Below are 20,345 nucleotides of genomic sequence, written 5' to 3' on the forward strand. Positions count from 1 at the left end.
GCTTAGCCTGATAGGGCAGAATTTAGATAGGCGGAGTAGACCGAACAGAATGCTGGAAAGAAGGGAAGTGAGGCAGACACATAGCTCTCCTCTCCAAGATGGACGCAGGTTAAGATCCTTCCCGGTTGGTGGTGCTACAAAGATTACTAAATATGGGTTAAAGCAAGATGTGAGAATTAGCCAATAAGAGGCTGAAACTAATGGGCCAGGCAGTGTTTAAAAGAATACAATTTGTGTCTTGTTATTTTGGGGCATAAGCTAGCCTGGCGGCTGGCAGGAAGTAGCCCACAGCTCCTACTACACTGTTTGTTTGTTTTCTTGAGACAAGGTTTCTCTGTGTGACAGCCTGAGCTGTCCTGGAACTGGCTCTGTATATTAGGTTGTCCTTGAACTCACAGAGATCTGTCTGCCTCTACAGAGTGCTGAGATTAAAGGTGTGAGTCACCGCTGCCAGGCAGGTGGCCAGTTTTGGCAACAGGAGTCTTTACTTCCTCTGCCATCTTTCTGGACCACTTACTATAACAATTTAAAAATCTCTAAAGTATCAATGAAAACATTTTTTGTTTTTTCTGTATGGGTGTTCTATCTGTATGTATGTTTGTGTACCACATGCATGCCTGGTGCTGAGGCCAGAAGAGGTTGTTGGAGCTGCCATGTGGACATTGAGAATGAACCCAGGTTCTCTGGAAGAGCATCCAGCACTCTCAACTGCTTTCTAGCTCTCCTCAAAGTATCATGGGTTTTGTTTTTGTTTTGAATATTTAAGCCGGGCGGTGGTGGCGCATGCCTTTAATCCCAGCACTCGGCTTAAATATTCAAATATTCTCTGTAGCTTTGGAGCCTGTCCTGGAACTAGCTTTGTAGACCAGGCTGGCCTCGAACTCACAGAGATTCACTTGCCTCTGCTTCCCGAGTACTAGGATTAAGGTGTGTGCCACCACCACCTGGCTCATTTTTGTTTTGAAAGGAAGCAATTTCCATTTCTTTTAGAGTATCTTACAACTCGATTACAGTTCTCTTTGAAGTCGTCTGTAAGATATTTGTTTTACTCAGTCTTTGAGGTTCCTGTGCCATGTCAGTGGGACCTTCCACACGAGGCATCCCAGGCACACCCAGGCACATCTCCCTTTAATCCTTTAAGGTCTGATTCTGCCAAACAAAAACGAAACTTCAAAAACCAACAACAAAGTCCACATGAATCAGGCATAGTGCTGCACACCTCTAATCCCAGTATGCAGGAGGCAGAGACAGCAGGATCTCTTGTAAGTTTGAGACCAGCATGGTTTATAGTGAGTTCCAGGCCATCAAGAGTTACACAGTGAGACCTTGTCTTAATTAAAAATAAAAGTTAACGAGTCTATACATACATTAGTGCTGAACAGCTAAACTGTCCTCAAACCCATGGTCTCACAAGGTCTGCCCTCTCTGTGTAATATGGACAGAGAATTTCTACCACTGAACAGACGCACTTGAGAGGACTGGAGTGAGCTCTCCCTCCTAAAGATGGCCACAGAGTTCATTTATTGTTCAACTGCCAATAGAGAAAGGAATGAACATCACTATTATTTTATGTGCATAAATGTTTGCCTGCATGTATGTCTGTGCATCACATGCTCGCCTGGTGCCCTCAGAAGCCAGAAGAGGCTATTGGACTAGAGTTACAGATATTTGTGAGTTGCCATGTGGGTGCTAGGAAGTGAACCTGAATTGCGTGGAAGAGCAACCAGTGCTCTTAACTTCTGAACCATCTCTTCAGTCCAAGGAATGAAATTCTTTTAAAAATTAAATTAAATTTATGTGTGTGGGTGTTTTGCCTGAATGTCTGTCTGTCTGTATACCATCACATATGTGACTGGTGCCTGTGGAGGCCAGAAGAAATGTGTCAGATTTTGTGGAACGGAACAGCTGTTGAGTCACCATGTGGGTGCTAGGAATCGAACCTGGATCCTCTGGAAGGCAGCTGGTGCTCTTAGCCATCTTTCCAGCTCCCAAAACTGAAATCCTTAAAAGTAAAAATTATATAAGAACAGAATTTTAGTTTAGAATATATATGTATGTACAATCTGTGGATTCTAATGTTTCCACCATCTACTGACTGTGAAACAGTGTTGGTCACGGACATACTAAGGGAACAAAACAGGTTGGGTGTGATGGGTCTGGCCCTGTGAGAATGAGAAGCTGGGAGCTGGTGAGGCCCAGTACCTGCATACTGAGGACTGTCAGGTTGCTAAGTGCATCCAGGTTCTGAAGTTTTGTAATTTTGTTTTTTCCCAGAAACAAACTCTCCAGGTTGGTTAACGTGTCGATATTTTCAATTGCCTGTCAAACAGACGAAACATCAAGTAAAGAATCTAGACCACAAGATGAGGCAATCTAAGACTTCAGCTCTGTGATGTTTGGACTCTGGGAACTTGCTAATGAACTATCTCTTCAATATACAGTATGGAAAAGAACAAAAATGATGGAGGATTGAAGACTGATTCCTGGGGCTCACTCCCAAACCCAAAATCTCTCTCTCTCTCTTTCTTGTTTCTTGAAATAAGAGATTCTCTGCATAGCCCTGGATGTCCTGGATACCTGTAGACCAGGCTGGTCTCCAGTTCAGAAACTCGCCTGCTTCTGCCTCCCAAGGCAATATGCTACTACCACCCGGTCAACTCTCATACTTTCAGAGCTCTGGGATTATTTGAAAACTCATAAGCTCGCTGATTTCTCTGGCATTTCATTCTACACAGCTTTTGAGACTATGCATTCCCATGAGCCTAGGCCTCTACAGAAATCAAGATACTGGGAACTTTGATCTCAGAAGCCCATGAGGGATGCCCCATGGCTGTTCCCATTCCTTGTCTCTTGCTTTTCCTTGGTGCAGTCATATCTACTTAGTTCTAGTTTTGTACCCTTATGGCTCTTGAAGAACCATAAGGACAGGCCACAAAGTGTGGTACAGTACTTCCAAACACCAACTGGGTGCTGCTTCACATATGGAGTGGCAGACACAGGCATGTAAATACCTGCCTCAGTCACTAACCAAGCAGACTGAGGATAGACACAGCATGATGACACAAGATGTCAAAACTAGGCTCATATAGTCTTAAGACTGACAAAACCCTTGTGTGTGCCCATGGGTAAGCTTCCCTCCTCTGCCTGGCAGATCCTCTTCCAATATTAGAACTTACATGATCCTCTGAGGTTCCTGACTGTCAGATACAAGGCACTTTCCCTAGCTGTTATGTGTCAACTGGCAAAAACTTGGGTTTTGCTGGGTGTAGTAGTATATGCCTTTAATCCTGGTACTGGGAGATCTCTGTGAGTTCCAGGACAGTCTGGGCTACACAGTGAGTGAGACCCTATCTCAAAAGACTTAGTTTTGTTTCTGTGGAACACTGTAGCACTCCTTTTTTCAAAGGCCTTTCATTTTCATTCTGACCCATGTTTTCAAGGCCAAATGGATCTTGAACATCAAACCAAATTCTTCCAGAGGACATTTTTAGGGGATGAAGGACCAGCCCAGTGTTCTTGGGGACATTTCAGCAGTAAAAATCTTGCTTATCACATGATCACTGAAAGTGTGAAACACACCTCAGTTACAGATGAAAGAAAACTACTATGAACAGGTTTAAAAGAAAAGCTTAGTTGGCTTTCTTTATGGAGTACAGCTGGCACTAGTTTGGCACAGGATCGTGATACAGATGAAGAGCCATGAAAGCTAATTACCAGATAAGATCAGTTGGTGTGAGCACAGTTCTTATTAATACTGGCTTCCAAGCTCACATAATCAACTAACCTGGGCTCACAGGGGCTTACGGAGACTAGAATGAACCGACAACCAGGGAGCCTGCATGAGACTGGCCTAGGCACTCTGCATATATGTTACAGTTGTGTAGCTTGGTACTCTTATGGGACTCTTTTTTTTTTTTTTTTTTGGTTTTTCGAGACAGGGTTTCTCTGTGGTTTTGGAGCCTGTCCTGGAACTAGCTCTTGTAGACCAGGCTGGTCTCGAACTCACAGAGATCTGCCTGCCTCTGCCTCCCAAGTGCTGGGATTAAAGGCGTGCGCCACCACCGCCCGGCTTCTTATGGGACTCTTAATGGGAACAGGGGCTGACTCCAACTCTTTTACTGGCTTTTGGGACCCTACTCCTCATACTGGGTCATCCTGCCCAGACTTAACACATGGGGAGGTGCTTAGTCTTACTGCAACTTGATACGCTATGTTTTACTGATACTCATAGGAGACGTGTCCTTTCCTGGATGGAGATGGAAGAAGAGGGGTTGGGGGTGAGGAATGGTGGAGAGGGACTGGAGGGAATAATGGAGGGGAGGCTGTGGCCAGGATGTAAAATAAATAAATGAATTTAAAAAATATTGGCTTCCAGTTAGCAGTTTTCCTTAACTATTTCTCTGCATCCTCCAAACAACATGAACCTAACAAAGCCTCAGCTGAGCACATACCCTATGTGCACCACTGCAGATCCATCTGTACTTACTCGGATGCGGTTCGAGCCCAGCTCCAGCATCTGTAGTTGATGTAAGGTACTTAGGTTCTCAATTTTACTGATCTTATTGTTGACCAAGAAGAGTTTTTTCAGCTGTGTCAGTTTGTCAATCCCTTCAATGTTCCTTAGCAGATTAAAAGAAATATCTAGAATCCTGGAAAGAAGCAAAATATTTCTTGAAGGAACACAGGGAACATAGGAGTCAGAATTCCACTTAGAGGATATCTACCTTCAGGATCTGAAGTCACTAGGAGGTTGGATCTCACCATGGCCCCATCACTCACTGACTGGAGCTGACCTATGGGACCATGAAGCTGTCTGGCGCCTGGAGGGCAGTAAAGGCAACCTGCAGGCTATGAACACTGTCTCCTAACTGCCCTATCTAGAGCAGAAACCAGGTTTCATTTATGCCTGTGTCCACGGCAGAACCTAGTACCATGTTCAACCTGAGTGGTGTTGGACTAAAACTGAAACAAAGAAAAATCAAAACAGATGGGCATGGTGGCACATGTCTGTAAGGCCAGTAATGGAGAGGTGGAGGCAGAGGGCTCAAGATTCAAGATCATCTCAGCTACAGAGAGTTCAGTTCAGCCTGGGCTACTTCAGACATGATCTCAAAAAGAAACAAAAACAAAAGTCAGCACCAACAAAGGAATGAAGCCAGATAAGGCTATAGTCAGGTAAAGCTGATCCCTTTAGTCAGAAATGTGGTTGACACTTGTTTTTTAAAAAGGGGATTATGGATTAAAGATCCTACTTCCCAGTTTTTACATCATTATTGAATGCCTTCAATGTTAATGGCATGTAAGAAACTGTTGCTCCCTCTTAGAGCACTAGCACAGGGCAGCCCTCCAGGACTATAGCCAGTGGGTAGGTCACCCTCGTCACCCAACCCATCCCATCTCCTCTGGGTCTCCCTACTCACTCCAGTTGTGTCAGTGCCTCCAGATTCTCAATCTTCTTGATCTGATTATCATAGAGATCCAGTTCTCGAAGACTCTGCAGTTCCTCCAGGTTCTCAATGCATTTAATTAAGTTTTGACGTAGGCAGAGTGACTGGAGGATAGGAAGAGGGTCAGCATTGGAAAAAAGAACACAGGGCCACACTCCTGGGGCTATTTCATGCTGACCTTCAAGGGGCAGTGAGTGGGGATAAGAAGCTGGAATTACTCTCCTCTACTTGAGAACATGCACAGGCCCAAAGGAAAGTCAGGAAGACCCATATGGAGCATACCTGTTTGGGGAGGGACGCCCTGAATAGGGTTGGAGTGTAAGTCAAGTTCTCGCAGTTGGAGGAACCTTTACTGGGCTCCATTTTGAGAGGTAAACTTAACTGTAGTGAGCTAGTACAGGAGACTGCAAGGCCTCACCAAGGCAGTACTAGAGCCCAGACATCCCACCTGTCCCACTCAGAAGAGAAACATGAGAATATAGTCCAGCGTCACCCACAGGATGAGAACAAGGATTATGCATATTCTCCAAGTAAATGTTACCAAGTCACCTTGTGTGCAAGGACAGATTCCTCTCACCTTCACTTTCTTCAGCACCTCAAAGCCTTCAATCTTTCCAATACGATAGTGATTCAGATCAACATCCTGAAACACAGAGGAATTTTGCTTAGAACCATCAGAGTTTCTGGAGACCTGGCCAGGAGCTGCTTAGGTGAATGCCGGAAGAGAAGGGAAGGGAGAGGCTGTGAGGCTAGTAGATCCATTTGTGATTGGCAGGTCGACATTTGGTTTAGTTGTGATTTATGTTAGTTTTATGTAAAACTGACCCAGTGGTTAGTCTGAATCCAATTCCCTAGCAACTGGACACAAATCCACATCCACACTTTTCCAAAATTTGGGGTTTAAGGATCCATATCAACAATATGATCACTGGATTCATATAACTTGAATCAAAAGCATTTCATTTGTCACACAGGTCTTAACTATCTAAACAGAAATAGATTTCAACTGCTGGTGTTAAAAATAGTAAAAATACAGGAAATCAAACTAATCAAAAAAAGTCTTGGGTGATCTCTTTAGTCACTATCTGCCACCTTTATAAAAGATAAGCTGATGGCTAGGGTCATCTGTAACCATGCCCCTTGAGGCTGAGTCAGGCAGGCAGCATTACCTCTGCATCTCGGTCCAGGCTGATGGTTTCCATATCCACTGTCAGCTCATGCTCCTCTAAAAACAAACAAGCAAAAAGAACAATTCTGTTTATAAAGAGTTGCTACTCTGCCCTAGGACTGGAGAAGTTTGATGCAAGGGACACTGAAGATGAGAAGGGTGATAGCAAAGCCTCCAAAAGCCATCTGTGCCTCTGAACCTCCTAAGAAGCCAAAGGCAGCTTGAAGTTTTTGGTGGGAAGGAGGAGGAAAGCAGCTGCCTGAGTCTTGGTGAACCCAGGGAAGTTTAGTCACTGCTGGGAAGCATGTTCCCATCATGACCGTCACCTTGGAATCCCTGGAGTTTGTGTTGCTAGAAGTCTCTCTACCCATGTCTTCTTTCCCTTCTGTTTGTGGCAATAAATTGCGCCACTTGAATACAGCTCATGCTGGGCGTATTACATGTTCTGGGATGTGCCTTTTATTGCTTTGGAAACTAGCCCAGCATCTACAGATGCTTCCTTGACAGAGAGGGAAACAAAATGAAGCAGAGCTCAACAGACAGAATCAAAGAGCTTCACTGAATAATTTAAGGGTTCTTCTCAACTGGAAGCCTGGTGAACTAATTCCAGCAGAGAAGCCTATTTGAATGTCATGAGACTATCTGCCCTAGAGAGCCAGATACAAACTGCTTTCTGCTGCAGTGGAGAGTCTTATATGAAAGCCCCGTTTGCATTTCATCAGAACCTGATTAAAAATAATGCTGAAAGAATTAAGGAACAGAGGAATACAAATACATGTGCACATATCCCCAAAACACTTGAGATTAACAGCATTTCCCTTTACTACCAAAGTGTCATCTGCTTTCCCTAGTGGTCTTATAGTTTTTCCCCTTAGTTTGTAGCCATTGACATCCAAATAAAGCTATTTTGACTGGATTCCTGCCCCACCCCTTTTCTCAGACTCGGTTTCATTCTGTAGCTCAGGCTGGCCTTGAACTTGTTTAAATGTTTATGTACACGGGTGCTTTGTCTATGTGTACGTCTGTCCACCAATTGAAAGACCAGTAGAGGGTCCCCTGGACCTAGAGTTACAAGGTGCTTGTGAGCTGACATGTGGGTGCTGGGAATTAAATCCATGTCTTTTGGAAGAGCAGCCAGTGCTCTTAACAACTAAGCGATCTCTCCAGCCCTTAGCCTTGAATTTTTAATACTAATGCTTTAGGTCCCAGATGCTGGAATGATAGATAAGTACCACCACACCTAGCTGCATGGCTTCATAGATGGTGTTTCCCTTAAGACATTTTTTTATCTTGAAACTTTCTGTAGGAAGGAAATAGACTGCTTTTTTTGATTGCTTCTTTGAGTCTAAACTGTTTTGTCCCAGAATACTCTTGCCTCTATTTCCTTTAACTTCTTATCACTTATTACTATTTTTTTCCTAGGCTCCCTTTTCCTGTGTTTCTTTTCCTTAGTGCAAACATGCACTTGCATCTATAGTAGAGCCAGCTTACGCACTCTTGACCTCAGCCCATATCTGGCTCCTCCAAACATTAGCAGACTATGTGCTGGTCAGCCTGTTTCTTAGAGAGAAGCCTTAGAGAGAAGCATGTGGCAAGGGACCAGCTTAATAACAAAGAAGAACTGGCCCTCCATGGCCATTCACTTCACTGACTTTACATGATGTCTTCTCTACAGCAGTCAACAGTACCCAACTAAAATATGTTACTTTTGTTGTTTACCTATAATTTATAGTATATGAACTAATCTGGTATTAAATAAAAGAAATTAGACAAACAAGAAGACATTACAAGAGTCCCCTTATCCTCAAAAAAAGCAGTAATTCACCATCCATGAGCTCAGGAAGTTGTGACATGAAGGCACTGTAGCTAAGGCAAGTAGCCAGGCCACTGATGTCCAAACCAGACACGAAGACTAAAAGTAGGCACAACCGGCAGCCGCACTGGGTTAGAAATGGGGCTCTCCTAGGCTTCTCAGGATATGTGCTGCACAGCTCAAAATTTCCTGTCTAACAACAGCATCCAGCATGGGTTGTTCCTGTCCCTTCTTGAAACACCAGCTTAACCTGGAATAAAGTTACCAACTGGAACAAACTTCTGGTTTGGTGTCCCCCCCGCCCCCAGACAGGGTTTCTCTGTAGCTTTGGAGCCTATCCTGGAACTAGCTCTTGTAGACCAGGCTGGCCTCAAACTTACAGAAATTCACCTGCCTCTGCCTCCTGAGTGCTAAGATTAAAGGTGTGCGCCACCACCGCCTGGCAGAACAAACTTTTGAAAGTATCATAGTTGCAATTTTTAAAGTAAGGGTCTAGGGATATAGCTCAGCTGTAGAGTCTTGTATAGCAGGTGTAAGGAAGCCCTGGGTTCAATCCTTAGTACTGAAGAAAAAAAGTCGGGGGAGAAGGGTTGGGAGATAACTTAGTGAAGGGGTTGTGTAAGCCCAGGACCTGAGTTAGATCTCTGGAACACACATAAAAACGTTGAGCATGATGGTATACTTGTAACCCCAACACTTGAGAAGTTCAAACATGTGGGCTTGCTGCAGTCAGTCCAGTGTAAATGGCCATTTCTAGGCCAGTATGAGACCTTGTCTCAAAAACAGTAAACTGGAGAACAACACCTGAGTCTGTCTTCTGGCATCTACATGCACACATACATACCGGTATACATAAACACCTCATAAATGTGAAATGTATATAAACATACATAAGTTAGGAAAAATAGCCGGGCGGTGGTGGCGCACGGCTTTAATCCCAGCACTTGGGAGGCAGAGGCAGGCGGATCTCTGTGAGTTCGAGGCCAGCCTGGTCTACAAGAGCTAGCTAGTGCCAGGCTCCAAAGCTACAGAGAAACCCTGTCTCGAAAAACTTAAAAAAAAAAAAAAAAAAGAAAAATAGGAAGGTAATGATTGACGTTTGAATGTCTTCTGCTGAAACTTACGTAAGTATGAGCAGTTCCAGTTTTTTTAAGGAGTAGAAATACATGTTCCCAGAGAATTACTATGTGTTCTAGTCACCTGGAGGCAAGAGCATGGACTTTAGTAAGCTGGGCTCTAGCCCAACTGGCCTGCCTTGCAGTAGCGATCTCTGGCTAACATGGGATTTTTACTCTCCTCACCTATCACACATTAGAGTTCTTTTACAGTGAGAAACCCATTACAGTAACATAGCCAGGAAACAAAGTTTAGGATCATGCTGCTCTAACTTCCAAGTCTTCCAGGTAGCCTAATATTTCAGTGGCATAGATCTCAGCCCTTCCGTGACTAAATCAAATGATGATGACAGCACCCATTTGCTTTATCCACCCACATCACCTCCAGAATATCAGCTCTGAAGTTCCAAACTAACTGTGGTGGGTACTTTTGTGGTAATCTCCTTTTGCCTTAAAATTTGGTTACCATAGTTACCAATCATCTTTGCTGGCACACAGTGAGCAATGCTATTTTAAAAAGTAGCTATGTTTTTGCAAATTTATTTTTATAAAGGTAATGCATAATTATGAATACCTGAAAAATCCATACAAATCTGAAAAATCATGAGGCAGCTTCCTCTCAAGTCTTCTGTTAAAAGAGATCCTCAGCAATGCTAATGTGTTTTCTTTTTAAGCAGGTAAAATTAAATACTCATGCTTTTTAACTAAAAGTCATATTTTAAGATACATCCTACTTACAAATTGCCCCCCCACAACAATTCAGCTGAGACATTTTCCTGTGGTTATATATTTTCTGTCATTCTTTTCCATGTAAACTGATTTTCTGAGGAAACATGTAAGCATAGGCCATTACTGAGGAGGATATAAAACCACCATAGGAAGCTGCTCAGTTCCAAATGGAGTGATCTCCCTAACATCTATGCTTGTAACAGGTGTCTCTCAGGTCTAGATGAATGTTGAGGTGGATGTAGGCACAGTAGCACATATCCTGAGGAGGCAGCGGCAGGCAGATCTCTGAGTTTGAGGTCAGACCGGGCTACATAATGGTTTCAAGACCAGCCTGGCTACATAGTGAGATCCTGTCTCAAATAAGAAATGTCAAGGATGGACAAGAAGTGATTTCTCATCACTGTGGCAGGTACAGAAACAAAGCAGTCAATCACTATGCTCTCTTCAAATTCTACTTTCTGAGGAAAGGATTAAAAAAACATTTTCTGGCTCTGCTCTAGGTGACACATTAGTGCCAATATCACCAGTAGTAGCACTGTCCCTTCAGCAGAAATGGATATTTCTCTACCCATAAATGTAAATCTGCTAGTTGCTGAGGCAGCACCGCAGAGAGCAGGCTGCCCTTTGCCAGCATGCCCAGCTACCCAATCTACTGGGGACCTCTGAAGAACACAACTGCTTCCACGAGGAGACATCACACGCAAAGAAACAGCAATCTTCAACAGCACACTCCCCCCTCAATAGTGAGTTCAAGGTTAACCATGTCCAGTACCTTCTGGGTCTTCTGCCCCCTGTTCTACTCCATCCTTCAGGCTCTGCTGGCTGAGGTCTGACACAATGCCACCGCCGTGCTTCTTCCCTTCCTCATCACCTGATTCTTCAGATTCAACCCGCCTGTCAACTGAACCCAAACACATCAGTGAGAATTCACATCCATTTCATGTGACCATTTGAGGAACAGAGAACAGATTACCACAAGTTGTAACTCAGCAAGACTTCTTTCTGAAATAGTTGAATTCAGTTTATATGAACACTTCTATGTCCCAGCACTATTAAGACACAGAGACAGGACCCAAGAGGACACATGGGCACAACTAACATGCTGTTCTTCCCCCCCTAAGAGCTTGGAAAGAACTGCCAAGTGTTCCAAAAGCCTCTAGGCCACCTGTGATCAGGTACACTAACGGCACCACATAGTGAAGTACCTTCCAGGTGACTCTCACAGTTGACCTGATGTCCACCACAAGAGGGGACCACTGTGATCCCTCTACCACATACCTTCATTGATGTCCCACTATCCATTTGGCCATGAAAAACTGGTTCAATTTACAGGGTCCCACATTCTGAAAGAAATCAAGGCTAGCTAAAATCAGACTGGGAGCTCCAGTGAAAATGAGAATCTGTCTCAAGTGCCAGATGCCAGGTAACCTACTGACGTGAAAAGATCACATGACAATGTTACCAATGCAAAGCTTTTCAGAGTAAATAAACAGGCTTTGAGAAAGCAACAATGACATGTGGCTCTGCCGAATGATCTTCTTTTCTAAACCTCAATTTTCGTATCTGTAGAAGAGAGTTAGGGGAGTACACTCCCCAGACCTCCATTAGGACCAAACGAGAAAGGGCACAAGAGTGGCCTGGTGTGTAGGACATGGAGAATGTATGAGTTACCAAGAGGCACACAACAGTCTGTGATCCAGGATTAGGGAAACTAGGTTCAGTGTAGCAGTCACTGAGGAACCAGAGGACGGAAGGGACAGTTGCTGCAACCTGTGCCTTTATCCTCAGGTCAGCAGAGGTTCTACAGTTTGGGACAGTGTGCAAAAATGTGACTGTGTGGTCCTGGGGATGACAGTCTTAACAAAAAGGAAAAAAATATATCAGGAGGAGGAAGGTTTGATTTAAGGTATTGGCCTTATGACAGAGAAGGTGACAAAACACGGAGCTCACTAAGCATGGTGGTGCATGCCTTTAATTCCAGCACTCTGGCAGACTGACATGGGTAGATCTCTGAGTTCTAGGTCAGCCTGGTCTGCATAGCAAACTCCAGGCCAGCCAAAGCTGCATAGTGAGACCCTATCTTAAAACAAACAAACAAATCAACCCCCCAAAAAACCAACCAACCAACCAACCAACCAAACCCAAAACCCCTCCTCGCCAAAAGCCATGAGGCTATAGAAATACAAGTGTCAGCTGGTAATGACATGTGTGGGAGTGGAAGAGAGAAAAGCCTGGCTTTTGTATTTGCACTTTACTGAGAAACAGAGGAAGAAGGGGGAGAAAGGTACTGGAGGAGGGAAGGGTGAGACAGGAAGAAGCATTTCCTTGCTTTGAAAAGATTCAAAGGTAAAAGAAAGCCCCAGCATGACTCTCTTTTTAGGCTCTCCATAATCTTTTCTGGGAAGCCTTGCCGGCTCGTCCCAACCCCCATCTCATCTGACTGTTAATTTAGGTCAAACTCTTTTCCATACTCCTTTGCTTTGGACTGGGTTTCCTTTCTCTGGAATGGTCCTCCCCACCTGTCCCCAGCCTGGATGATATCTAGAGATCCTTCAAAGCCCAACCCAGGGCAGCATCACCACTCTTAAACACACTGGACTTTTCTTCCAACACTCTTGTTCCTTGCTCTGCAACCCTCTTCCCTAGCAATCTTCTCAGAAGAGTGACTGCGTGACTATTCTTCCAGAAGGAAAACTCACCAAAATAGAGGAGTCTTTAAAAGGCATTTAAGGGTTCAGATTCGCCGGATGCTACAATGGGTAGTATACGAATGTGTGTATGTATATATGTGTGTGTGTGCGCACACACAGCTATATATATGCATACACACATACATATGCACAATGTAACGATTATGTATCTAACAACTGTGTACAAAAACATGCTCATATGTAATACATGTGTGTGTATGTATGTATGTATATGCAGACACAATTCAACACAATGAAAAAGGGAAGAAAGTTGAATTTAGTCCTTCCAAGATTCTGAACGTAAAGAAAACAAGACACCGCCTCGTAAACAATCTCCGGACCTCCTTGTCATCCATCGCTCTGCCACAACCTATTCGCTTCCCGATTAGACTCTTTTCCATCCATGCCTCGTGAACAACTATGGACTTGGCAGGTCCCCACGCCTGAAACCTCAGTTTCCCAATGAGCTGACAGAGGACAGTCCCCCGCCTCCTAGCCTGTCAATCTCGGAGCTTTAAGACTAGGTTCCCATAGCCGCCGCTTCCTCGTCCGTCCCTTTTTCCTGGGCGGGCTCGCGCCACGTTGTTCCCGGGGCTCCGGTCTTCCCTGCCCGCTGCCGCCCTCGGGCCGGGGCTCCCGGGCTCCGAGCCTCCCCGCCCCGTCCAGCCGGGTTGGCAGCTGTCAGAGATCCGCGGCTATGGCCGGAGGCTGAAGGCCGAGCTCCGATCCGGCAAGGGGCCGTGCCCGCCCAAGCCCAAGCTCGCCGATCCCCGGTCGCCCGCAGGGGCCGCTCACCCTCCATCATCTCCTGCGACTGTTGCTGCCCCGCGCCGCGCTCCGCCGCCATATTGGCTGCTCTTCCCCTTTCCGGAATCTGTCGCCTCAGGCCATGGACCAATCGGGACTCCCGGCCCTGTCAGTCAGCCAATGGAACCGAGCATAGAAGCGCTAGTTGACGCGCTTGCGTGAACGCAGTGCTTCATGGGAGTTGTAGTTCCCGTAGGCGCCGGCTCCACCTGAGCTAGGTGTAAGAGGAGTGAGAGGCGTCTAGGCGAGCAGGGCGAAAACTGACTTCCCGGCAAGGCATCAGGAAGCATGGGAGCTACTTCAAACTTGCGGGTTCGCCCAAACCACCATGTCGACTTTCGGAGGCGTGGAGGTACGGCGGTCAGGAGAGCGCTACAGGACACAGATGAGGCAGGTGAGACTTGCACCCGCGATCTCGGGAGCCTCGCTGATGTGTGTCTGCACGACGGGCCGGTGGGCCGGGAAGACGGCTTTATTCCGCGCCTGCGCGTTGCCTGGTGCCACGGGCCGGTTGTCGCGGATGCTCAGAGCAGGAGGGAGGGGCGGCCGCGGTCCGGCTCGGGGGCGCACGTTCGCCGCTCCCACCTCACGCCGTTTCGTCCGCTTCCGCTCTTCCTCCGCCCTCCTTGAGAATGTGGCCGTCGAAAGGCGGATTGCGCGTCGCTCACCGCTCTCGGTCCGCTCTGGGAGTAAACGGCAGTCCCTTGGCGTGGGGGGTGGGGTGGGAGGGTGACAGAGAAACGGGTCTCTTTTGGCTCTTTGGGGGCGCGGTAGGGTGGTGTCCGGTGAGTCCCTAGCAACCGTTGCGCGCGCTCAGCGGCTTGCTTTCACTGAGGCCCGCCCATAGGGGTGTCTGGTTGGTTCGTGTCGCCTGTCACTCTGCGCAACTCGTTCTGCGATTGGTCAGTAGGTAGAAGCGCGCGGGATCTTCACGTTGTGAATCGGTCCTGGACGGTCGCCGGCCTCAGGTGAGACACCCGTGTTCTAAAGTTCTCTTGCGGGTGGCGGCGAGGTGTGGTCCCTACCTCGCGCGCCCGCACTGCCTTCATCCAGCCCCGGCCCGGGTGGTGGCGGGTTCCGGCCGTTTGACCCGCGCACAGGAGCTGCCAGCACCGGAATGCCCCAAGCTTTCCTTTTAGGTTAGGCTAGCGGGCCAGTGAGCGCTGGGGATTCACTTATCTTCATCCCCTAATTCTGGGATTGCAGGTACGTGCATCCATGCCTGGCTTTTTATGTGATTAAAAATTTAAATTCAGGTCCTCATGTTTGCATAACAAGAACTTATAACACAAGGAGCCATCTCCCCAGTTCCTATATTTTAAAATAAAAATTTGTAGCGTTGACAATTTAGCTTGAAGAATGGTATTTTTCTTTTATAAATTAAGATTTTATAGCAATGTATTATGAAGTTATACAACTTCTAAAAAACGAAGCAAGGTTTGGTGGCATAGTGTGATTGTATCATTGTTTGCTTTAGCAGTAATTAGTGCATTTAGATACCTAGAGAAGATGTACACCTTGGATATTAAAATGCTACTACTTGAAGGAAAGTTATACATTCCAAAGTCATACATTTCTAGCCCCTACGTATCTTTATTTTGTTTGAGACAAGGTGGTGTGTCATAGAGCCTTGAACACTGTGTAGCTGCTTTTATTTCATATTGAGTTGTTGCTTTCTAGGATCGCAAATTGAGTGTCTGTGCCTATGTATGTAATATGCAAAATACGGAGGGCAAATAGTCCTTATGTAGGGTTTGCTCTAGGTTTAGTACTCAGCTCCACACAAAAATAACAATTGTCAGGCTGATGATGCCTTCCTGTCTTCCCAGCACTTCCAGTGCTCTGGAGACCTTGCCTCAAAAAACAAAAGGAATCAAAACTCTACAGTTTGGGCTCAGCAAAATGGCTCAGGGGATAACAGCACTTGCTGCCAAAGTCTGACAGTTTGGGTTTGATCCCTGGGATCCACGTGGTGGAAAGAGAGAACTGAGCCTCTGACCTCTGTAGGACCTAGCCAGGACAAGCTCAATGGAGGCCTGAGTCTCAGTAGTTTACCCTAGGGCAATACCTGGTTCCTGTAAAAACCACAAACTGAGACCACCCAGGCACTACCCACCCAGGAACTGACCTTCCAAAGGAAATTCCTAACGGTCCAACGCTGTAGATAGGGTCATCTGCCAGCCCACACCCTTGGCTTTTCACCAGGACACCCCTAGACAAATGTCAGCCAGCCAGTCAGGGTCCTGAACCTTAGCGATCCCTCACCCCCACCTTTGCTACTATAAAAACCCAACCCCAACTGAGCTTGGGGGCCTTCTCTATCATTCCTATATGCTGGACACACGTGTAAGAATGAAGGCTCTTTGCTTTAACATCCAGGACTCGGTCTCCTAGTTGGTTTTGGGGGAACTCTGTGATCTGGGCATATTTCTAGTTAGCTCTTACATCTTAACCCATCTCTATTAGTCTATGTATTGCCACGTGGCTGTGGCATTACCTCATTTTCTACATGTCTTGTTTTCTCGGTGGCTGGCTTGTGTCTGTCTGATTCCACCTACTCTCTGCCTGGTTTTACTCGGCTAAGCCATTGGCCAAAACAGCTTTATTTATCAACCAATAAAAGCAACACATTTACAGAAGGACATCCCACATCAGCACTCCTTGCTTCTTGTTTCTCCACTCCTGTGTATTTCTCTGAAAAAGCTTCTTGTAGCACAGATTTGGGCTGACTATCCTCACTCTGTAGATCTGGATCTCTGGGACGCCTGGACTTGGGCTGTTTGACTGCTTCTGTGTTCTGTACTGCAGACCTTAATCATGCATCCTTTGTTATCCAGGTGAGGGCTATTGGAGTTGGGAACTTGGTGACCAGTTGGCCTGCTCTTCATGGAGGATGGGAGTCCACCTGTTTTTGCTAAGGACCAGAGATGCTTGTCTGGAAGTTCTCCTGCCCAAGAAGGTCCAGCTTCTCAGGCCTCCTCTGAACCCAGCAAGCCACTCTCCATAGCCCATAGACATCCGAGCAGGAAGAATGGGCTTTCCAGACTCTGCCAGAGTCGAATGGCACTCTCTGGTAATCATCTTGTGATGTTGTGGGCATCAACCTTGTAAACTAAAAACATGGAGTTGCAGTTCCTCCCCTGGGAGCTGTTTTATTAGGGACTAAAAGACGGTTTATGTTTTCTTGCCAGGGAGAGGTGTGTCTTCCAAGGTTCTGGTCCATCCCTGGGCCTGGACCATAGCTGGGAGGAAAGAGCTAACCTATCTAGTGTTGTGTGACAGGGTCGTGGGGTTGGGTGGGGAAGGACTGAAGGACAGTAAGGTGTGTACTTGAAACTGAGGGGGATCTAGACAGCAGGGAAGTCTTTTAGGATGGCAGATGTCCATGGACCAGAACAGAGCACAGTAAGGGTTAGGATCCTGTCTTGAGGTCACAGAGCAGCTTGCTGGGACATCAGGTATGTTTGGTCCTGGGAGAGGGCCAGTGGTGCAAGGCAGAGGCCACAGCTTCCCAGGAGGCTGCTTTGCCTGGCACTGACCAGGTTCTTTGCTTCAGTGTTGACATGGAAGATTAGTTTCAGATACCCTAGGCAGCTGCTCAGGGAACAGGGGCAAAAAGGTAGAGGTGTGAGTAAGGTACTGACTTGGTCACTGCTGAGGCAAGTGGGTGGCCTTGGGGAAGGTTAGGCTGAGGTCAGGTACTAGAAGAAAGGAGAAAGGACGTGGTAGGAGAGCGGTGAAGACTCAGGCTATGTGCATTTGGTTTTAAACTTCGGAAGAACAGGCAGTGTGGGAGGCACTGGGAGTTGGGTCTTGGAAATGATTGGAGCTAGAGGTAAGTGTAGGTGCCAAGTCAGGTAGTAAAGGTGCTGGGAAATGGGAGAGGTGGATGGATCAGTTGGTGAGAAGAGGGGAAGGGAAAGCACTCGGGTGTTCAGATGGGGTCTGGCTGAAGAGCTCAGTGCTGCCAGTAGGTGGAGTGGGGTGAGGACTGAGGGTTTGCTGATGGGCTGAGCATTTTGGAACTATTGGAGAGGTGGCTAAGAGCAGCTCCTTTAGTGTGATGGGGACAGAGCCCATGGGAGGAAGCAGGTAGGATGGTGGGCAACAGGTAGCCTTAAGTTGTCTGACAGTTCTCAGGAACAAGTGACTGGGCAGTGGCTAGGGATGACTGGTATTTGAGAGGAGGCACTGTAAGCAAGAGCTTTCTAGGTGTGAAGGGCAAGGCCTTAGAGTGTGACCTAGACAGAAATGTTGTTGAGCTGTCTGTATGTCTCAGACAATATTGATGGATGCTATTGAGCCCTAGAGGGTTGTTTTGGAGAGACTCGTTCAGCCATTCATTGGCACTTGTGGGTTATACAATGCTTGAGTCCTGTGCAGGCTGTACACTTTGCCTGTCCTAGAGGCCTGTTTTGGTAGCTGTCTGAGATCTAATACTTTCTGTCCTTCCTTTCCTCACAGAAGACAGGTGGAGTTCTTACTGCCTCTCATCACTGGCTGCCCAGAACATTTGCACAAGCAAACTGCACTGCTCTGCTGCATCTGAACATGCCGACCCTGCAGCTGGGCCTCTGGGCAGTACTTCCTGCTGCTCCTTGCTACGTGGCCTGGCTTCAGGGTGCTCTGCACCCCTGCACTCCACTCCTGTGTGCAACCCCAACAAGGCTGTCTTTACTGTGGATGCCAAGACCACAGAGGTATTTGCTGTAGTTTGAGGCCCAGCATAGATGTGGATTTGGAATTGTCAAACTTGGTTCCTTCAACAGAGAAATTTGTGTTTGAAATGTAATTAGAAAGATAGTTGATCTTACCTATATGATGCAAAAGAGACAAGAATTTTTCCTTTTTGGACAGAGGTTCAAAAGAAAGGATGAAGTGCATTCTCTGTTATACTTTTAGCATGTTGGCTTAGTTATGTAAATGAAATTCAGTGCCTGAATAAGATGTATTTGTACTGTGTACATTCATTTCTACAGGAGCTGAGACTGTTAGACAGGAGTGGAGTGGTGCAAATTTCCTCATTTTTAAAAATAATCTTAAGTTAATTGATCATATTATATTTTTTTTGTGTGTGTGCAAATGTGTGTGTGTGTTGGTGCATGTGTGCCACAGTGTGAGTGTGGAGGTCAGAGGACAGCCCTGTGGGAGTCAGTTTTCTCCTATCTTGTGGATCCCAGAAATTGAACTCAACTTGTTAGTCTTGACTGTAAGCACCTTTCTGCTGAGCCATCTCCAGCCCTCTCCTAGCTTCCTAGTCTTGATAGGCCTGTGCCTGTCTTGGCTGGTGGAGGGCCTTGGCTATAGCTGGCCTTGATTGGGTGGGTGTGTCTGAGGTGCAGAGTGTGAGAGTCCCTGAGCCCCTGAGGGGAAGGTGTTAGGGGCAGTGCTGGAAAAGGGCGGGTCTTGGGCCTCCTTGTTGCCTCCTGTGTTGTTTTCTCCTTTGTTCTTTCTAGGGCCCCAGGAACTTTTGGTGATATGTGTGTCCTCTGCAGATTCTGGTTGCCAATGACAAAGCCTGCAGCCTCCTTGGGTATAGCAGTCATGACCTGATTGGCCAGAAGCTTGCACAGTTCTTCCTCAAGTCTGATTCTGAGGTGGTGGAAGCCCTAAGTGAGGAGCATGTGGAGGCCGACGGCCATGCTGCAGTGGTGTTTGGCACAGTGGTGAGTGAGTGTAGGTAGGGTAGGGTGGGGAGGATGCTTTGCCTTTTATTTTTTGGTTTTTCAAGACAGGGTTTCTCTGTAGCTTTGGAGTCTCTCTGTAGACCAGGCTGGCCTTTAACTCACAGAGATCCACCTGTCTCTGCCTCTTGAGTGCTGGGGTTAAAGGCGTACGCTGCCATTGCCCAATGATTTGCCTGTCCTTAAGGCAAGAATAGCATGTAAAGGGAAGGGCTCCCATTTCCCTGCCTCACTTTTGACTTTGAGCTTTGTTCTGCTTTATGACTGGCAGCACCTGAGTTTAGCATCTTCACTGAAACATGGTCTTGGTACTATTTCCCTACTTCAGATGTGAAGAAGGATGGATGGGCCCTTTAAAACCAAAGTATTTAAGAGGGATATAGTGACTCTGGCACTTTGTTTTCATGTTTTAGTGAGGGTTGAAGCTTGGACTACATTTTAAAAAACTACAGGTATCACGTGAGAGTTCCAGAAAAGTAATAGATTCCCCCCTTTTTTCATGTACTTGTGTGTGTGTGCATGTGTGTGCATGCATGTGCCCTCCTGATGTTGATGTCAGAAATCATCCTCCATCACTCTTCCACCTTATTCATTGACGCAGGGACTCTCAGTCAAACCCAGAGCTCTCCAATATGGCTAGTCCTGCTAGCTGACTTGCTCTGGGTGTCCAGTCTCTGTCTTATGAGACTGGACTAACAGTGGGCCTCCATTCCCACCCAATATTTAAGTGGGTTTCTGGGGATCCTGACTCAGGTCCTAGTCTTTGTATGGCAAATACTTAACTGTGGAGCTATTTCCAGAGCCTTCTGAAATGATACAAATTTATCACTGCACCTGATTCTTTAAAGCCACACATTCCATTTATTTGCTGTATGGTGATGGGATGGGAGGG

At 46.4% G+C, this 20,345-nt stretch overlaps 2 protein-coding genes across 5 annotated transcripts in view; one reads left to right on the top strand and one right to left on the bottom strand.

Annotated features, from left to right (window-relative positions):
• Positions 1 to 13,874, bottom strand: part of Ppp1r7 (protein phosphatase 1 regulatory subunit 7) — a 29,879-nt gene extending 16,005 nt beyond the window's left edge. For 3 of the 4 annotated variants that reach the window (XM_057762731.1, XM_057762732.1, XM_057762734.1), the window contains exons 1-7: positions 13,758 to 13,874; positions 11,045 to 11,173; positions 6,617 to 6,672; positions 6,025 to 6,090; positions 5,421 to 5,551; positions 4,487 to 4,649; positions 2,203 to 2,319 (exon numbers count right to left, since the gene is read on the bottom strand). In XM_057762731.1, coding sequence (XP_057618714.1) covers positions 2,203 to 2,319; positions 4,487 to 4,649; positions 5,421 to 5,551; positions 6,025 to 6,090; positions 6,617 to 6,672; positions 11,045 to 11,173; positions 13,758 to 13,809 — 714 coding nt within the window. In that variant the 5' untranslated portion in view covers positions 13,810 to 13,874. The remainder of the gene's footprint in view (positions 1 to 2,202; positions 2,320 to 4,486; positions 4,650 to 5,420; positions 5,552 to 6,024; positions 6,091 to 6,616; positions 6,673 to 11,044; positions 11,174 to 13,757) is intronic. The other variant, XM_057762733.1, reaches the window with a different exon arrangement.
• Positions 13,875 to 14,007: 133 nt separating this feature from the next.
• The window catches only part of Pask (PAS domain containing serine/threonine kinase), a 40,556-nt gene continuing 34,218 nt past the window's right edge, over positions 14,008 to 20,345 (top strand). Inside the window, exons 1-4 of the mRNA XM_057763007.1 lie at positions 14,008 to 14,163; positions 16,607 to 16,842; positions 18,234 to 18,469; positions 19,265 to 19,435. Of these exons, the coding sequence (XP_057618990.1) occupies positions 16,656 to 16,842; positions 18,234 to 18,469; positions 19,265 to 19,435 (594 nt within the window). The 5' untranslated portion in view covers positions 14,008 to 14,163; positions 16,607 to 16,655. The remainder of the gene's footprint in view (positions 14,164 to 16,606; positions 16,843 to 18,233; positions 18,470 to 19,264; positions 19,436 to 20,345) is intronic.

The sequence above is a fragment of the Chionomys nivalis genome, chromosome 2, assembly GCF_950005125.1.
Source record: "Chionomys nivalis chromosome 2, mChiNiv1.1, whole genome shotgun sequence".
NCBI classification, from domain to species: Eukaryota; Metazoa; Chordata; class Mammalia; order Rodentia; family Cricetidae; genus Chionomys; species Chionomys nivalis.